General features: G+C 43.5%; 1 protein-coding gene and 1 pseudogene across 3 annotated transcripts in view; both read left to right on the forward strand.

Annotated features, from left to right (window-relative positions):
* scube1 (signal peptide, CUB domain, EGF-like 1) overlaps nucleotides 1–21,173 on the forward strand; it is a 591,791-nt gene that overhangs the window by 317,257 nt on the left and 253,361 nt on the right. For both annotated transcript variants that reach the window (XM_083632214.1, XM_083632215.1), the window contains exons 5-6: nucleotides 13,547–13,675; nucleotides 18,688–18,804. In XM_083632214.1, the coding sequence (XP_083488340.1) occupies nucleotides 13,547–13,675; nucleotides 18,688–18,804 (246 nt within the window). The remainder of the gene's footprint in view (nucleotides 1–13,546; nucleotides 13,676–18,687; nucleotides 18,805–21,173) is intronic.
* Nucleotides 1,839–2,465, forward strand: LOC310772412 (ras-related protein Rab-6B pseudogene; annotated as a pseudogene). Its single transcript has one exon. The product of its transcript is annotated as a ras-related protein Rab-6B pseudogene (transcript).

A 21,173-nucleotide genomic window follows, 5' to 3' on the forward strand; every position in this document is an offset into this window, starting at 1 on the left:
CTGCGCTAGCAACAGTTGTTTGTTAATGTTATCATGTTGCGTTACAGATAGGTGCCTATAGCTCATTCAGTAACGTTAGCGTTGACGCTAGTGAAACTCCACTAGACTTTTTCTCTCTGCGCTGTCAGGGGGGAAAATACACAGAAAATAATAACGTTAACGTTACTGCAGCAAACGTTTGAGCGTGTGTGTGTTAGCAAGTTGTACCTGTCCAATAAAAGACAACTCCGCATCGCGCATGTTTTCAAAGTTCCTCCACCTTTGCAGTAATAAATTAACTCTATTATCTAATTAATTCTCACAATAACAAACTTCTTCAGTCCAATGCTGTCATTAGGGATAATTTAACGTTAGGAACTAACGCTGTCTGAGAGGCAGATCTGCAACAGTGTTTTGTTTAGCGTTACATGGAGTGGCTTTGCAGGGTCGCGTTCAGCGGGCCGAAAACATAGCACAACGTAGCAAAACATTTATCAGCGAACATAGTGGTGCATTGAAACAGGCAAGAAACATGACGTTCAACCTGGAAACCGTAGCAATACATTTTCAGACTTATTGTGGCTTGAACACAGCCCAGGAGAATCATTTGGACGTCCGGTTGGAATTTTTCAAAATAAAAGCTTTCATTCAAACTCAATACAATACACATTGAAAATATACAAAGGGGCTTTCATTTAGGTATTTTTCACATTTCATATCTGGCTCCAATAGACGGAAATCCGTCGTAGCGACGGATAACTTTAATCCCTGTATTTAGAATCAAGAGAGACCATAATATTTCACTCAGACAAAAAGCTAAGCAGCCTTCAAATCTAGTTGGGCCTCTGGCCCTGGTCCCGGTAGCGGTTATCCTTGAACGCTAAGTGAGGCCCGGAAAAAAGTGCCATGCAGCAGAACATGCCAATCCGCTCGTCGTACAAGTGTCGCAGAGACATTCAAAGCCACCTACCAAAACAGAAGTCTTCATTGATCCGCTGGGGTTTGAAAGCTTGATGCTGCTAAGAAGTACCTGTTTTATCCCAATTCTGTGCCAGTGATCTTATTTTTCCGAGCTAGTCTTCTGCATTTGTGCCAGATGCGCCCAGCCATCACAGCGCTCCACAGCACCCCTCTGGTCTCTGGGTTCTACCTTGTGTTTGTTGTTGCAATAGGCCTATATCACTTCCGACCAGAGGGGCGCTGTGGATTGCTGTGATGGGTGGGCGCATCCGGGACGAAGGCAGAAGAATAATAAAACAGAACATTTCAGACAGAGGGTGAACTGAAGGGGGCGGCGCGTGAGAGCCAGTAAAAGATAAACAACCAGGCAAAATATGGGCCCTTTAAGTTGGTATCCACCTGATGTGTAACGTCTTGTAATGTGACGTGCCCTGTAATTTTTTGATAAATCTGAGAAAAGTTGCAAATTGGCAAATACCATTCTAATAAATTGTAATACATTTAGTTTTGACTAAAAAAATTCACATGTGAACACACAGTCAGATCACACACGTGAGATCACGCACTCGCTAAATGTCCATTGAACTGATGTGAACTGATGATAACACAAGAATTTCCCCCAGGGGATTAATAAAGTACTCTATCTATATCTATCTATCTATCTATGATGTCACCTAGGCATAGAGTTTGTGACATCAGTGACAGTGATGACAAATCAGCGATGATGTCTTACCCAATGATCATGTCATATAGATATTGTGACATCATCAGTGATGTCATACATTGTTCCCTGCTGAGGTTCTAAATTGGAGTATCCCCCTGGGCACCCACAGTGGAGAAACGGAGAGTATTTAGAATACATACACAAAATAATCAGAGTACAACTCTATATCTGCAACATGTCGGCCGGAAGAGATTTGGGGAACCCTCTGAGGAAATTTAAACTGGTGTTTTTAGGAGAGCAGAGCGTGGGCAAAACATCACTGATCACTAGGTTCATGTATGACAGCTTCGACAAGACGTGCCAGCCAACCATCGGCTTCGACTTCCTATCAAAGACAATGTACCTCCATGACCGCACAGTAAGGCTGCAGCTGTGGGACACTGCTGGACAGGAGCGCTTCCGGAGCCTCATCCCCAGCTACATACGAGGCTCTACAGTAGCTGTGGTTGTCTATGACATTACAAATGTGAACTCGTTCCAGCAGACCTGCCAATGGATTGATCGTGTGAGGACAGAGAGAGGAAGTGATGTTATCATCATGCTAGTGGGCAACAAGACAGAGCTGGAGGAGAAGAGGCAAGTCACGACCGAGGAAGGAGATCAGAGAGCAAAAGAACTGAACGTCATGTTCATGGAGACCAGTGCCAAGACAGGTTACAATGTCAAACAGATGTTTGCACTTGTTGCAGCAGCCTTGCCTGGAATGGAATGCTTGGACCATGCAAATCCTGAAGGCATGATGGACATCAAGCTGGACCAACCAGCAGAAGCTACTGTCTCTGAGGGCGGGTGCTCATGTTAATGTCCTTCATGCTCTAAATACTATCGACCCTAAAAAGTCACCTGGGCCTGATGGACTGGATCCATTCCTGTTAAAGGCTGCTGCATCGATCATAGCAGAGCCCATCACCCACATTTTTAATATGTCCATTGGCCTTAATCAAGTTCCAGCTACCTGGAAGCAAGCTTATGTCACACCCCTGCTTAAAGCTGGCAACCAGTCTGACATGAACCAATTTCAAATCTCTCTGTCCTGTCTGAAATTTTGGAATCACTTGTCGCTACCCAATTGAAATCATATCTGGACTCACTCAATATTTTAAACAATATGCAATCTGGTTTCCGTTCGAGGCATAGCACTGTATCCGCCACTTTGAAAGTCTTTGATGACATCAAAGAGGCCTTGGACAACAAACTTGTGTGTGTGTCTCTGTTTATTGATCTGACAAAGGCTTTCGATACTGTGGACCACCCACTACTCATTAACACCTTGCTGAGAGCTGGCATTGGTAGCAAAGCACTGAAGTGGTTCCACAGTTACCTGAATAATCGCTCACAGATTGTCAAAGACGGCAACGTCATGTCTGACCCGGTCACTGTAATGAAAGGTGTCCCACAAGGATCCGTTTTGGGACCATTGCTTTTTTTAGTCTACATCAATAACATTTGTGACAAGTTCAAATTTTGTAAATACCATTTGTATGCTGATGATACAGTCATGTATGCCTGTGCTCCCACTGCCGAGATTGCCTTTTCAAATCTGCAGTCCGATTTTAACACCCTGCAGCTTGCTTTATCGGAATTGAAATTGCTCTTAAACTCAAGCAAAACTAAAACTATGATTTTTTCCTCTGCACGAGCAAAGGTTCCAACCCTCTCCATCAATACGGCTTAGGCGGTGTCGCTATCCAATCTGTCGATACTTATAAATACCTGGGTATTTGGTTGGACAAAAGCCTAAACTTCAAATTCCATATTGACCACCTTGTGAAGAAATTAAAATTCACTTTAGGTTTTCTGTACAGGCTTAAGTCCTGTTTCTCCATGGTTTCGAGAAAACGCTTAGTTACTGCACTTTTCCTTTCTCAGATTGATTATGGTGATAATATATACAGGTTTGCCTCAGCCTCCATCTTGTCCAAACTTGATCCTCTGTATCATTCAGCATTGAGGTATGTAACTAACTCTGGTTTCAGGACCCATCATTGCACCCTGTACAGCATGGTAGGATGGACATCTCTTACTTTGCGCAGGCTTCAACACTGGTACATTTTAGTTTACAAGATTATTTCAGGTAAATTACCCTCTTATTTAAACCGTAAGTTTACACCCTTGGAAACCACCCATAACCTTAGGTCACATCGTTGGTTTCAATACAAAGTGCCTCCTGTCAGAACAGAGGCTGGTAAAGCAAGTCTGTTCTACTATGGTCCTTGGTCCTGGAATGATCTGCAAGCCAAACTCAAACTCGAGACCCTTATCTCCTTGCATGATTTTAAACTTAGAATTAAGGAAGTGGCTACTTTTGGTTGCAATTGTTTCAACTAATATGTCAATACACAATTAAATATTGCTGCCCTTTTATTTCACTGTAGCCATTGTAATTTTAGTTGTTTTATCTACATTGTAACATAATGTTGTTGCTTTTAGGTGCTTTCGTTGTAACTATTGTAGCTGTGTTGTGATTTATGCAGTCCTGTTAATGTTTTGTTTTAGTCCCATCTATGTTGCTGTGTGTCTGTAACTTGATGTTGTCATGTTACGTTTTTTCACGTTGCTGACCCTGTCTTGGCTAGGTCTCACTTGTAAAAGAGGTTTCAACCTCAATGTGACTTCCTGGTTAAATAAAGGTTAAAAAAATAAAATAAAAATGCAGAGCTGCTATAGAGCAGTGGTTTTCAAAGTGGGGGCCGGGGGCCCCCCGGGGGGTCGCGGGACACCACTGGGTGGGTCACAAGATTATTTCCAGAATGTGTGAAATAAATAAATAATAATACATAAATAATGTATGAACTACAGAATGTGTGAAATAAAATGATCAGGAAGAACACATTTTAACTATGATTGTTACAGTTCATTTGTTTTGTTTATAAAGTTCTCACCATGTGCGCACAAAAGTTTGTATGCTTCAACCACCTCCGGGGATAGTGGGGGTCGCGAACCTCTGGCACCGTTATTTTGGTGGGTGGCGGCTGATAAGTTCGGGAACCCTTGCCCTAGGGGGCCTCAGCAAATTAATAGAAGTAAAAAAACACCTTTATGGGCAGTGGCGGCTGGTCACTAGAGGGTGCCGCCCCCTCCCTCCCTCCACCGAGAGAGAAGAGAGTCTACATTAACTCATTCCCCGCCATTGGCGTGCTAGAATGTTAACCCGTCTTTTCACCGCCATGCAATAGATGGCGCTCTTGGCCACCTTATGAAATGCTTTCATACTCAAGAGTTATTGTCCCACAAAAACTGCTTTCATACTCAAGAGTTATTGCCCCACAAAAACCAGCAAGCGTTCTCAGCATCGATCTCCCTTCATGGAGGAAGCGCATAAACACCTCCAGCCTGGTGCCTCAAAACGGTTCAAGGAGCTGTTTACCCCTGGGCTCGGCACGTTGTCACACAGGCTTGTGACAGTCACTCAACGCTGGAGGATTTCTTTCACTAGAAGCATGGTAAATGCCCACCAATCACTTCTCCTGTCACTTAGATTAGTAATCCGCTTTGTGAACTCTCACATAGGTGTGATTTCTAACCCCACATAGGATAAGCAATAACCACGCCCTGTGGCGCCGGGATTGGCCAGGAGCAACACTGGAGGGCACGCAGCCCAGCGATTTCATGAACCAACTGAATAGCTCTTGAGAACGGACAGCGATTTCGAGCGCGGACATTGAGAGCGGACATTGAAATGAATTAAGGTCACCTACCTTCCTTAGCATAGTAATAATAATAATAATAAGTATAATAATTGTAATCTACACAATGTACACAATCTACAAAAACATGCAATAATATAAACGGTGTTGTGTTCACGTTCATAGCTCATATAATATAATGTATCATATCGTTAATTTCAAGCTCAATTCTTACCCAGAGATAAGGTACAGCACTGAAAATGTAACAAGCAATAGTTTTTTAAACATCTTTATTTTAAAAGATGAAAAACCCCAGGTGCTTTAGTCCTAAGCTTCAATGCTCCTGGCCAATCCCGGCGCCACAGGGCGTGGTTATTGCTTATCCTATGTGGGGTTAGAAATCACGCCTCACATAGTGTAACAGGAAGCACCAGCCCCACGGCGAACATGTGGAGTGTGACCCGCCCCATCCGCTCTCTCGTGCGGAGTGAATCTCTTCCTCATCGGTTGCGCAAAAAGGCATTTTTCTCAGCTTCCATGTTCAGAGAGGGTGAAAACGACCTACATTCAAGTGTCGATAACTAAAGAACAGAAGAAGGCAGAAACACACTTTCCCCCCATAAAAGTAGAGGCTTTGTTCTGTCTTTTGGGATAGTTTACAACAGGGCCGCTGGAAGTCACTTTAAGCAAGGGGTGCTGGGAGGAAGGGACTCTGATGTTTTTTTTTTTTTTTTTTTGCCATATTTAGAGGAATATCTCATTTTAAATTAACATTAGGGTTATACTGTTGTGATGTAATTATTCAGTATTTTCTCCTTTTCTCACTCATTCAGAGCAAAGAGAGAGATATCTAGCATGATGATAATGCTCTATATCTCCCTATTTGCTCTGAATACACCAGTTAACATGACACAGAGTTAACATGATAGAAATATTATCAGCAAACTTAAAGGACGGCTTTCCCGTGGGGAATATGAAGATATATTAAATCTCACGCCCCTAAGGAGTTTGAATCCGTTGAAATTTTTGAAATTGGTTGTTCAGAGCCTGAGCAATCAACCATCTCTCACATATTTTTTGGCCTCTCCGACGCGTTTTACGTCAGAGAGGCCAAGTCCGCCTTGCGGAAGACGAGCACCAGTGAACTACAAGTGGTGTGGGGGTGTGCCGCCATGGTTCCGCCTCTAGAGGTCCTCCACGCCCCTTCACAGGTCCTGAAGAAAAACAAAAGGCAGCCATCTTTTTTCACCGCATAGCCTAGGCTAGCTAATGTTAGCTCCCCATAGCGCCTTGCAAAGAACCATATCTCGGGAACGGAAGCACCTACAGACACGGGACTGGCGGCATTGGAAAGCTCGTCAAATTTTACATCTAGTAGAAGGTGCGTTGAAGTTACGAAATCAACGCTGAGCAATGTACCCTTTTTTACATGAAATAGTTATTTGACATTTGATTTGTTTATTTAGACGGGACAGTGCAAAATTAATGGACACAAAGAACATAATCAGAGTGTAAAAATTGCCGGATTTAGCACGAGACTCGAGCACGAGGCTCGAACACGTTGCACATGGCACGAGGCTAATTTCTATCCGTAGTCCCCAAAACAAACAGGACATATGTGGACATACCTACATACAATACAATTACACACAAACAATACATACATACATACATGCAGCCGGCAGTAACGGTTTCTAAATATACTCAGATTTGCAACATGAAACATGAAACATTATTACTGTTTTGAACGAGTAACAAGGCACACTTCAATATTATACAGTTGTTGAAAAAAGTACAGGGATTACAGTCCGAAAACTACTCCAATACTGACGGCTGGGTTAGAAAGGAAAAAGGGGGGGGGCGGTAGGTAGGGCAGCAGGGGCTGATGGAGACGGTCGGACGTGGTGGGGGATGGTGGAGGACGGGGTGGTGCTGGGGGAGTGCGTGCGTGACCATGTGTGATTGACTGATTACAACATCAGATGCTCATAACTCCTAGGAAAATGCCTTAAAATGCATGAATTTTTTTTTATGAAGACATCTCCCGACATATATACTACCGTTTAAATTTGGTGCAATTTGGAGGCAATTTTTTTTTTTATTCTTCTTCTTTTACTAATGTTTTTATGTCGAAGCCTTCTTCTTCTTCTTCTTCTTTGAGTTTTATGGTGGTTGGCAAGCATATATGTGCATTACCGCCACCTACTGGAGTTTGATATCAGCCAAATGCCTGAGGGGTGGGCGTGGAATCGAAGGCCACGCGAGCCCAGTGCATTGTGGGAACTGTAGGATTTCGGCTCCCCGCACCCGCCCCTCGCCCCAGCCCCCCCACACACACACAGAGTGGATTTTGGTTGGTTGCTCAGGCTCTGAACAACCAATTTCAAAAATTTCAACGGATTCAAACTCCTTAGGGGCGTGAGATTTAATATATCTTCATATTCCCCACGGGAAAGCCTTCCTTTAATGACTAGACTAATTATTCTGATCTGAATGGCAATGATTATATCAAGAAACATTGACTCTTCTCTTTGCTGTATAGTGGGAGGTGCATTTTTGAGTAGGCTATTAAAATAGCATGTCAAGTTCACGTTTCTTTATTGCCAGATTAAACAATTCGTATTGGTTGTTGGTTGGTTCAACACAACATGTGCGCGCATGCGTGCTTCTTCTTCTTCTCTAGCCTATAAGCATGTAACTTCCTTGATTGTTATTGTTGACAATTCTATTTAAATAGGCTACATTTTAAGTATGTCAATAATGCAATCATTTCCCGAAACATTCCCAAACAAGAAAGGAACATAGTGCACTGCAAAATATTTTTTAATTACATTTGTAAAAAAAAAAAAATCATCTCATCACTAGGGGGTGCTGCAGCACCTGCAGCACCCGTACTTCCCGCAGCCCTGGTTTACAATAGCCCTTGTAGATTTGTTTCCAGGTGTCCTTAAAGAACCCATCACTGTCATATGTATGAGTCACTAAACTGGATAACGCCTAAAGCTAGAAGACATTCTCACTGGCTGCAGTTTATTTTCAAATGTATTTTCTTTAATTATCCTTCATACCTAAAATTATGTTTAATTCCATATAGATCACCGTATAGTCTCAGGCACGCAGAGCATCAATTTTTCTTCATTTCTAGAATTTCCAAAGAAATTGGACGTTGTGTGTTTAAATGTAAAGCTCCATCTGACTGGAACAATTTGCCTAGCTCACTTAGATCTATCACATCTTTTCAGTCCTTTAAGGCATCTCTCCTCACTTATCTTCAAACAACCTGCTCTTGCTTCTAATTATTTTGAGATTTTGCAATAACTTGCTCATGATACGTCATGCATGTAAATTCACCTTTATCTGGGTGTACATTTACAATATGTACTTTCACTGTATGTATTATGCTATCTTCAGGGCCCGGTTGTTCAAAAGTAATCCGATCAGATTTCGGATAACGGATTGGATCAAATCTTGAAAATGGGTTGTTCAAAAGAACAAAAGGATTCTGAAATCGGATTGGATTACGTAATCCAATCTTGGTTTTGATCCGGATCAAACCTTCAGTATGCGTTGTTCGAAACCTTTAGGATTGGGATAACTTTGATCCAAAAAAATCAGGATTAAACTGATCCCAGCAGCAGTGTTGGGCAAGTTACTCTGGAAAAGTAATTAGTTACTGATTACTCCTTAAAAAAGTAATAAAAGTTACTTTACTGATTACTTTTTCAAAAAGTAACTAGTTACATTACTAGTTACTTCTTCTTCTTTTTTTTTTACCCCAAAATACCTTACATTTAAAGTGCCCGGCATGGTTCTGCGCACCCTCGACTTGGAGCCTTGCCGCCGACTAGCGGCGACAGCGAGACTGTGCATTAACTCGGCGCGTTGGCTGCGGTACACGTCCAAAACGTTATTGTGTCATTTACCAAGAACTTGCAATCATGTCGGTGGGGGGACATTTTATTGTCCCTCCATTTCAAAACTAATTCCAGTCAGCCGGCAGAAGGCACTGTTAAATGAGGAAATGGCATTTCCTCATTCCTCACAACAAGGAGTTGACGCAGCAGAGTCACATTTTCGAGGAGCTGCACGCCCCCTACACCGAGCTGCGCCGATAGGACGCCCAGCTGCGGCTACCCCCTCGGCGCAGTCAGTCCCACGCCGATTTCGCTTGAGCATAATTTGCGCTTAAGTTGTTACATGTCTAGCATGTCACTGTATTCATTATTTTCGCTTTGGTATTATGTTAAAAGAAACGACAAAGGCATGTTACTTTGAAATTTGGTTAGAAAGAACAGGAAGTGGTGTGTTAAGACTGGCTAGCTTCACACAGGGAAAAGACAAATGAGAGAGTCAGACCAGACAGATAACGTGAGTGTAAAGAAAGATGCTGTTACTGTCGGAGTGGTAATAAAACAACACAGCCTCAATGCAAACGTTTCAAGCTTCGTTGCTGTAAGAAAAATGATGTCAACATTCCCTGGGCCGTCTGACTATGGTCAGAAGGCTTTGACCAGAAGGTGAAAGTAACAAAGTGTACAACACAAAGTGTACCTTACCCTACTTACCCTAACTGCTACTACTTACCCTAACTTACTTACCCTGTTACAGCCAAGTCTACCTCCTCACCCAGCGTTGCCTTCAATTTAGCCTCCATGCCCGCATATTCTCTCTCGAGGTAGCCAGCAAACGTCTTTCTCTGTGGCAGCTTGATATTGTTCTTCGTGGCTATTTTCTCTATGATGCATCGATATGAGGGCGAGTCAACAGTGCAAATAGGTAGCATCTGCCAAGCTGCTCGCACATAGTTTACAAAGGACAATAATGTTCTTTGCCCCTTTGACCGAGACAAACTAAAAATAATGGCATGAATACATCCAGCTTTTGAACACGTAGCCTATTTCTCTTCTCCTGGCTTCAGCCTCCATCATGCTGCTTTGTTTTGAAGTAACCACACTCTCTGACCTCTCGCGCCGATACGCCATGACATAGGTGTGGTGCGACAGGTCTACCTGAGTCCGTGAGGATTACTTTTTATTTTCTTCTCTTTTTACACAGAAAACACTGCATTCTGGCGGGCAATGATCTAACGCAGTAACGCAGCGTTACTTGGATTAGTAACTGTAATCTAATTACTGTTTTGGAAATTGTAACGCCTTATATTACTTCGTTACTAAAAAAGTAACTCATTACAGTAACGCGTTACTGCCCAACACTGCCCAGCAGAAGGGTGGATTCAGGGTGGATTTCAGTCACAAAATGTAATGAAACTTTAAAATTGGTTAAATAATCCGATATTTGGATCATGCTGTATACAGTATATACATTTATTCATAAGATTTTAACTTAATTTGTTCATCCTTTAGGCTACAGTGATTAAGTATATAAAGTAGACATAGGCTACGTATTCAGCCTTTCAGTACAGCAAAATAAAAAGATTTTGGCCTCATAAAATAATCCACCAAACAGCTGTCAATATTGAACACAAATAATATATTTAATTCTAAATGTCACTTATCACTGTATATTAATCACACTGACACGATCATCAGTCTTTAACCAATCATAAATAGTGTCTAACTATTGCATCCCTTATTGCACACCCAGTCAGTTCTGACAAAAGGCCGGAGGTTGGTCAGGGTCTCCAACGGGCTCAGGTGCATCACGAATGTCATCACAGATACCGCTTTCAGACAGACACGGTTCTGGTTCTGGCTCTGGCTCCGTTCTGGAGTCTCAGAACCTTGGTGTTTTCTGGCAAACCAGCCCGTGTTCACACCAGTTTAAGCGGAACCAAAGTGGGAGGACATTATTCGGTAGTCCTTCTTAATTTTATTTTTATTTTTTTAAGTTTATTAATTATTTGGTCTGGCGTTCGAGTGAACCCAGCCTTGGCCCTCTCTTCTGCAAGTTTGGCATATGACTTGCTCTTTCTTGTACTGCTTTCTAGCTTTTCTTGAGATTTGGTAGATGCCCAAATCGCCACTAAACATTTGGTTTCCTCAGGAGACCACTGCAAATTATTTTTCTCTGTGTTGTCACTGCCTTCTTCTCCTTCCTGCTCGTTTTCACAGCCTAGAATGAGACACGCCCACTGATGATGTCACGGTTCCCAAGGAAAACCAACTATTTTTTGGTTCCGCTGAGAACCAACTTTTCAGGTTCCGAACCAATTATTTTTTCGGTCTGAATGCGCCGGCCAGTTCAGATTAGGGTTCTGGAACCGGAACCGGCACGGAGCCCTGCCGGTGTGAAAGCCCTAAGAGAGGGACATTGCGCCTGGTCCCATTTTGAGCATTGGTTATCCGGATTTGGTAATCCTGAAAAGTTTGTATCCGGATCAGAGTAATCCAGCACAAAAATAAGATGGATTACATGATCCTGGATAGCAAAAAATAGGATTTCCAAATCCGGATCAGTTTTATCCGGATTAAACCTTTTGAACAACCGGGCCCAGTGGACTAGGGGGTAGGGGATTGGCTAGGCCTGGGAGAGCTTCTTATGTGTGTGAGTGTATTTGTATTTGTATTGCTTGTGCTAATTGGACCCCCTTGAAAATGAGATGGTTCATTTCCAGGGGTTTATCCTGCTAATAAATTGGGAAATATATTCTGTGTTTACATAGCCGGAAAATCACTGAAAAATGTCAGAAACCCTGACAGGGAATGAGTTAAACAATACCGTAAACATGTTAAACATAGCTTAAATTATTGCATAATGTAAAATAATAATTGTTATAAATAACAATGTGTCTGGTCAGCACTGGAGCAGGCTCCAATCTCTTCTTCTTCTTCTTCCTCTGTGGTGTTTTATGGCAGTTGGCATCCTTTATGTTGCATTACCACCTCCTGGATTTATCCATCCACTGTTTCCCTACATTCTCTTAACTCACCCTTATCCTCGCCGGCTCCAATCTCTGTGAATTCATATTGTCCGCGCCTGCTTTGGGCAGCGGTACAATAGGTGTGTATGTGGCCGATTAAACATTTGATAAGCATGTGATCTGAGGCTCCTCTCTAATTTGTTTAATTCAGATTGCTCACAGGGCACAGATCTCAGTGAACCTGACATCAAGTTTGTCCTGGTAGCCGAGGAACGATATCAATTCGCTCTGAATTAAAAGTGGGAGCGCAGCTTGCTGGATTTCCAGGAGATGCTGCAAACCGTGGAAATCAAATGAAATCAAAGACATTTGGGACTTATTGGGAAGAGAAAACAGGATAAAAGCCTATAAATGCGTGATGATTTTTCCGGTGCCGGGACTGAGCAGACGAAACGAGGTGAGGAACTTGACCTTGTTTCAGGGACCACACACAGTGGGCAGAGGAGAGCAGAGGCGCGACCGGCGTTCAGAGCCGAGTAGGTGGAAAAAGGTTGTTTGTGCTGGTGAAACATTGGCTGTTATTTCCTTTGTTTAATTAATATCCGCAAATGTGAATAGAGGTACATAACGGCCATTTATTTAGCAGCTCGTTGACTCTGATGACATGAGTTTAGCCAGGTGCGAATGAAGGTGTTCTGCTATCTTGGTGCGCAATGCGTCCAGAGTGCTTTACCCAGTAGACTGACTGTATGTGAGTACCTCATAGGACTCCACTTCAAACAAACCAAACTATCACTTTAAGAGATGTGTGGTGAAGTGGGTTCTCTGGTACACAGCAGTAGAACATGGCTCTGGGCTACACTCGCTCTTTCATGGAGATCACCCAGAGTGTGACATAAGTTAAAAATGGCCACGACCACATAGAGACACTGCATGAAATAGGCCACGCCCATCCCGGGGGAAAGGCTCCGTTCATTTCCACACACCAGCGTCATTTTCCTTGAATTAAACTGCTAAAAGCTGACAACAAATGTAAAAAATCGCCAGTTAAAGTTTTTTTGTACTCCCGAGCAAAACAAGGAAGCCATTGAGAATTGGCGAGAAGAAAAATGTGGATCTAGCTGTCAAGGAAGTAAGTTGGAGTGTTCATCTTCCGTATATACGATCTTTCTGTGCAACACGCAACCATGCACGTGACATAGGAGAACGCCAGGATTGGAGGGGGGCTTTCTGTTTTCCCCCGTCTTGGGCGTGGTTTCTGAATGATGATGCGTTACGCAGTGTCTCTATCACTGTGTGGTGAAATGGTAAACATGCTCTCTTCCTTAATTAAAGTGCGACAATGGAAATGACAGTTTCTCTGCCAATTGATTCAATGATATCCTCTCTCTTTCTATCGCTCTCTCTCTCTCTCTCTGTCTCTCTCCTCCTGCACAGATGGGATGAACTGCATGAACAAGGCGCATGGCTGTGCCCACATCTGCAGGGAGGCTCCAGGCAAGGGGGGCGTGTCTTGCGAGTGCCGTCCCGGGTTCGAGCTCGCCAACAACCAGAAAGACTGTACATGTATGTTACCGTACCATGCCTGACCCCACATCTCCGCCTCACTGCACACACAAACACGCAAATATACACACATATGCCAACCCGATCTCTCCAATCTGCGTACAAATAAATGACATTTCACTTAAGAATTGCCTGCAGTTTATACACCAATTGGCAATTTTTTGTGCAGGTCGTAGCCTGGGACACGGATTATAGGGGGAAAAACAGTGCGTGCTGATATGTCTCGCCTTGGACATGTGTGCAGCAACACGCGTGTAAAGCTAGTCAGAATGAGAACATTTGTTTTCCAGTCATAACTTTCACAAGAAAAGCCCCTGCAACACGACTGATTTGAAAACGGCTCTCATGGTTGTGTTTACACGACTAAAACAACTGGGTTAAGGTTAGGGTTATTGTTTGGGTTAGGCTTAAATAACAATAATGTTAAATGCCACTTCCGGTTGAAATGTGGACTTTGAATACAGATCTGCAGTGTGAAAGACAAGGGTTTTGTTCCCCTGACCACTGCACCCTACGCCCGTCTTATTTCAATGTCACGCTACATCCTGGTTATACTGTTCAATGTCACGCTACATCCTGGTTATACTGTTCAATGTCACACTACATCTTGCTTATACTGTTCAATGTCACACTACATCCTGGTTATACTGTTCAATGTCACACTACATCCTGGTTATACTGTTCAATGTCACACTACATCCTGGTTATACTGTTCAATGTCACGCTACATCCTGGTTATACTGTTCAATGTCACGCTACATCCTGGTTATATTGTTCAATGTCACGCTACATCCTGGTTATACTGTTCAATGTCACACTACATCTTGCTTATACTGTTCAATGTCACACTACATCCTGGTTATACTGTTCAATGTCACGCTACATCCTGGTTATACTGTTCAATGTCACGCTACATCCTGGTTATACTGTTCAATGTCACACTACATCCTGGTTATGCTGTTCAATGTCACGCTACATCCTGGTTATACTGTTCAATGTCACGCTACATCCTGGTTATACTGTTCAATGTCACGCTACATCTTGGTTGTACTGTTCAATGTCACGCTACATCTTGGTTATACTGTTCAATGTCACACTACATCCTGGTTATAATGTTCAATGTCGCACACTACATCCTGGTTATACTGTTCAATGTCACGCTACATCCTGGTTATACTGTTCAATGTCGCACTACATCCTTGTTATACTGTTCAATGTCGCGCTAGACCGAATTTCAAAATTATTGTTATCTGCATACCGGCAGCATATTAACACACTTTATTTTATATACTTAATTTTATTGAGATTACATAGCATCGTGATGAGGGATCTAAACTGTTCCTGTGATAAACATCAGTAATAGCGATGATGAAAAAGTTCCAGTAGGCTTTCAATTCTAAAATATGAGTGTGGACATTTAATAGCAGTGGTTTGGCCGTTGCGGGCCGAGCTCAAGGCGTTGAAGGATTCAGTAGAGAGAGCTCACGTCTTTAGAGCTCCCTTGCCTCTCCCTCGTCACTTCTCACTCTTCACGCCGAGCGGCCTGCAGCCATGGAGCATGGGATTTAGAGCTTTTAGTTACACTTTGTTTTTTTTGTCTGGCATCACATCCTGTTCTGTTCAGTTGGTGAGAGTGTTAACGTTGTGAAATCCTAAAAACAAAGGCAGATGCACAGGACTGGGCCCGCTGCACAGGACTGGGCCCGCTGCACAGGACTGGGCCCGCTGCACAGGACCAGGCCGCTGTGCGAGCGCTGTGCTGACATTTCATTAGTGGTGAGGGAGCGAGCGCTGCGCCGGCTCGTTGAACGCGGCAATGCGGGACGGCCATAAACACGTGATGAAAGAAATGGCAGTTAGGGCTGGAAACACATACATGCGTGCGCGCACACACACACACACACACAGACACACACACACACACACACACACACACACACACACACACACACACACACAAACCTCTCTTCCTCTGGTTTCCCTCTTTCTCTCACCTTGCTTCTTTCGCTTTCGCTTTCTTGCTTTCTGGTATGGGTACCCACTAGGGCATTCACAGACTAGTCGACTAGTCGACTAGTCGACTAGTAAAACCACTAGTCGACACTGTGCTTAGTAGTCGACTAGTCGTTTTAGCAAAAAAAAAAAAAAAAAAAAAATTTTTTTTTTTTTTTTTTTTTTTTTTTATCTTTAAGAAAGAACATACATGGACTATCATATCCCATATCCCCCACAAAGAACATCAAAACACAACAAAACAAAACAAGAAAACTGCATAAGATACACAATAATCCAAGAACAAACAAGACTATTGGACAAACAACCAAACAAAAACAATGCATTCAAAGTAAATACATAGATCTTGCCCTGTTGGCAGCTAGGAAATGCATAGCTTTAAATTGGAAACCATCCAATCCCCCAGCTGTAGTTCACTGGTGGAATGAACTCTCAAGCTACCATACGTTGGATAACATTTACTACAAGAGCAAAGGCAGATTCTTAGACATCCCCAAAATATGGCAACCACATACAGAGTTTGACTTTAAGAACTTTTTACCCCAGTGTCATTAGGCTTATCAGGATAGGAGCTGAATGCATTGTTTTTGTTTGGTTGTTTGTCCAATAGTCTTGTTTGTTCTTGGATTATTGTGTATCTTATGCAGTTTTCTTGTTTTGTTTTGTTGTGTTTTGATGTTCTTTGTGGGGGATATGGGATATGATAGTCCATGTATTGTATGTCGTGTAAATACCTCATGTTCTTTCTTAAAGATTAAAAAAAAAAAAAAAAAAAAAATTTTTTTTTTTTTTTTTTTTTTTTTATTAAAAATAAATTAAAAACGACTAGTCGACTAGTCGACTACCTTTAGGGACGACTAGTCGACTAGTAAAATTCACTAGTCGTGAATGCCCTAGTACCCACGAGTCTCCCCTTTACAGATATGGTAGCATTTTTTGATGGAATAGTGTCTTTCCCATCTTTTGCTGACTTGTGAAGGCGTTGATCGTTCACAGCTTTTTTGTCTGATATGATGATGGCGCTGCAATGCTGCTCTGCAGTCCACACAGACAGGCCGCATGCCAATTGTGCGCAAATAGTCTCTCCCTCTCTCCATTCTCTCTCTGAGCAGCGCTCTGAGTATGAACACCTCAGCCCGAGTGCGCTCCCAGTTTGCGGAGCTCCGCCTCGCGCTGCCTTCCTGGAGTATGTCCTAATAAGCGTTGTGCACTTTTCTCAACGGGAGATAGAGCGGAGCGCAAATCTGCAGGACAAGAGGCGAGCAGCAACAGCGCGAGCACCGGCTATCTTCTTTTCCTCCTCTGATTGGTTGCGCTCATGAAAGGTCAGCAACAAGTACATACAGAGACATACAAGTTCAAAGTCATTACCACACACATAGCCTATAATATTATAGCCTATGTTTATTCTTATTCTTATTCTTAGTTTTTTATTTATTTATTTGATTTGTTTTTAATTTTTTCCTGGACCGGGCTCGCGGCCCGGTACCAAATGCGTTGCGGCCCGGTACCGGTCCACGGCCCGGTAGTTGGGGACCGCTGACCTAAATAATTTCATGATTGTAAAATAGGCCTAGAGAAATTATTCAATTTTGGATTAAAGTTCAAATGGAAAAAAATGAATTTTGGAAAAAATAAAATGGAACTTGGAAAAAATAAAACTGATTTAATATGGCCACAATTGAGGGTAATGGGGCTAATGTACACCACCTCCGGAACAGATGCGGTATGGCTGTGGTACGGCTGCGAACAGACCCACACTCATATCTGTCAGACGTATGCGGGATCCAACAAAAATAGAACAGGTGCATAATTTTTCCTTACCGCATGTATCACCCATCAATTAACAAGGGTGAGAGTCGATCCGCAACGCAACCGCAACGCATCTGGTGTACATTGTCTGTAAAGCTGCGTTCACACCGACCTATTAAAGTTTTTCGCTGGCATCAAGTTTACATACAAAGTCAATGCAAACGAGCGATTGAGCGTATATTCGCGACAGAGACAGAGCGATAGGGAGAAAATACACTCGTCACCCCAGATGAAATATCCCAACTCGAGCGAAAATACGCTGGCATCAGTCGCTCGCTGTTCAACGCTGATTGGCTGCCGTGTGAGAGCGAGTCAAGGATCACACTGGCTTGGAACAAACCACTGGTTTATTGTTGCAACAAACCGCATTGACAGGCTGACAGCTGACATGAAGTGAAGTCTGTACTACCGGTATGGAGCTCGCATTAGGAGCACGCTGATAGGCATAGCTTGTAAACATCTACGGTGGCTCGTAGTGGACAAACATCATGACATTGCATAACATTATAGCCCCCACATGTCCGTCAATTCATGTGCCTGTTGATGAGCGATTTAAACAGAGTGACAGAGCAATTCCAAAGGGTTGAATCAAGCGACAGAGCGAAAAATAAATATCTCGGTGTGAACACAGCTTAAGCCATTCACCGATACCCCAGAGCCTTCGGTCATCTAGTCTAATATGCAAATATAATGTATGCTATTAGAAACTTCACTCTGGCTTTGAAACTAAGCCAATTGATTTGTATCACTATAATCAGGAGATTAACAGGATAAATGACCAATTGGGACAGTGGGAGAAAGGGTTAAGAATACAGTGGAGTACAGTGGGAGAAAGGGTTAAGAATTGGGAGACTAACCCCAATATTTCTCCTCTTTCTCCATTTTTATCTCTCTCCTCTCCTTCCTTCCCTCCATGCCGTTCTGGCCCAGCTCTGCCGCCTGTCATGTCGAGCCTTTTTTCCAGCCGGGGATAATTTTGCTTCTTTATTACCCCACATTAGGAATGTCTCTCGGGGGCTTCCGTCTGGTCAATTTGGCCTGACTGCCTCTCCATATCATAAGCGGTGGGGCCTTTTAAAATGTTTTGTTCCTTTTGTTAGGTGTACAAGACATCTGTGAGACATGAATGTGTGTGTGTGTGTGTGTGTGTGTGTGTGTGTGTGTGTGTGTGTGTGTGTTGTCTTTAGTGACCTGTAACTATGGAAACGGCGGTTGCCAGCACACGTGTGACGACACGGACTCGGGGCCGGTGTGTGGCTGCCACCAGAAGTACGCACTGCACTCAGACAGCAAGACCTGCATCGGTGAGTGACAACCAAGATGCCCCCCCCCCCACAAACACACATGCACTCTTGCACTCTCTCTCTCTCTCTCTCTCTCTCTCTCTCTCTCATACACACACACATGCACACGCACTCTCTCTGTCACACACACGCACACACAAACATGTTTCTGCTTTGTCTTATTGGTCCATCTCCAGTGGGTCTTTGTTCATGCGTGCATGCATTTGCGTGTGTGCGCACACACACACACACACACACACACACACACACACACACACACACACACACACACACACACACACAAACATTCACTCACTCACTCATTCATTCACTGGAATACACATGCACACACACACACAGCACACAGCACACACACTCATGCACACACCCTGAAGCTCTCATATGTCACAGCTGTTTAACTGTAACATCTGTGGTATGATATAAGGCCCCGGAACAGAGATAATTTCAAAAGGAAGAGAGACAGTGAAGGTGTGTGTGTGTGTGTGTGTGTGTGTGTGTGGGGGGGGAAGGCAGAGTCCTGCGCGGGTCTGATTTTCAAGACCCGGTTCCGCCCGGCCCCGCGACGTGCAGTAACGACCCCGCTCCGCGAACCCGCACATATGATCAATCAGTACTGCAACCCACCCCGCCCCGCAGACATGAGACCCGCGCTCCGATCCGGAACCGCATATATATAATAACCGTTAATCTGCAGTGCAAACATTTTGTAGTGAACCTAACGAAACTGCCACCGTTTCACACGGGAGGCGAACAGCAATCTTTCTGGCTGAGACTCGTCAGCTTTTAGCAGCTGCTAGCTCACTAACCAGCTGGATAGCTCTGCTATCAGACACAGACAGTTACAGCAAGCAAAGTGACTTACCAGCTATTTCCAATATGTCCGGTATAATCCATACTGCCTTTATGATTGCTGTTGGAGGAACGTAAATCCAAGTTGGGATGAGACCTCTCCACTTTCACGCTATCCATCCATGACATGTTGTTGCCTGTTGCTATGAAAACAGCCGCCAGCCAGTATGTTTGACTGTAGTGGAAGCTAACGTTAGCCTACTATATTATCTGTCCGACTCGTATTGTGTCCAATCAGTCACCTTGACCGCAGCTGAGTTTTGAATGTTTTGTGCAGTCCATACAGCGTCACACATTGAACAGTATGCGCATACTTGAAACGATGCCGGTTATGTAAACAAAGCAAAAACGTGCGTCAGAAACGTTTCTCCTCTTCGAGTCAGACCAGCTGCCAGACACCCCCCCTGCCAGACACACCCCCTGCCTCCATCTGAGTGCAACAGAAAAACATACATGGCTCATACGTTGTCGTTGTTCCACCCGCCGCCCGTTCGCATTTAGTTAATTTTTACCCGCCGCCCGACCCACCAATTTACAGAAGTGTATTTTTTACCCGCCCCCCGCGTTTTTTTGCGGGTACCCGGCGGGGCCCCGCGGAACCCCGACCCGGTGCAGGATTCTGGGGGAAGGGGGGGGGGGGGGGGCAGATACATCATCTCCCGTCCGCCGAAAACTTCTCCTCCTTCTCTCGGCTCTCAAAAAAAGAGGCCTGATACACAAACACAGACACTCACTCTCTCTCTCTCTCTCTCTCTCTCTCTCTCTCACACACACGTACACACACACACACACACACAGAAACGCTGATGTAGCAGGACATCACCACATATACAGTAAGATATATTTGATTTGTATTATTTATTTTTATTATTTGGTCCGTCCACATTTGACATGGACAATTTGTAGTTCATACTTAAAAGGACACACTCAATTCAGCCAGCTCCTACTGTGGAGCCTTTGGCACATGTCAGACTTCACCAGCTCACATTCTGTTTGGCCTCCAGCCCGCCCACTGAAGTATTTGCCTTGACAGACAACTCCTTCAGCCAATCAGCGTCACCAAATCCAATCCAAATCCAATCGGAAGAATGGCGAAAACATAATTCTCGGCTGAGAAACTCCAATGGTGCATAGGTACATATTGTTGTTCTTGTTTAATTGTTGTTATTGAGTCTATTTCTGTAATAACTACTCTACTAATGTTACGCCAACTTTTTGGGAGGCCATATCACCCATATTGTACATAACCAAGATACACAATGCCTTTACTGGCACTCTCCGTGCAGTATACAGTGAGCTACATTTATCCTGTTAGTAAGTACTGGAAGAAACAGTACAGCTGTTCAAAGTTACCAAAAACACACATTTCTAACAGCGCCAAAAAGCTCTATGTACATGTTGCGACTCGGGTTCTCACCATGCAATAATAATCCATGCAATAATAATCCATAGTCACATGAAACGCCATTTTCGTAGTAATCCACACACTGAGGACTCAAGTTACTTCCTTGTTTGCCTGT

Source organism: Poromitra crassiceps (assembly GCF_964638095.1).
Source record: "Poromitra crassiceps genome assembly, chromosome: 2".
Classification (NCBI taxonomy): domain Eukaryota; kingdom Metazoa; phylum Chordata; class Actinopteri; order Beryciformes; family Melamphaidae; genus Poromitra; species Poromitra crassiceps.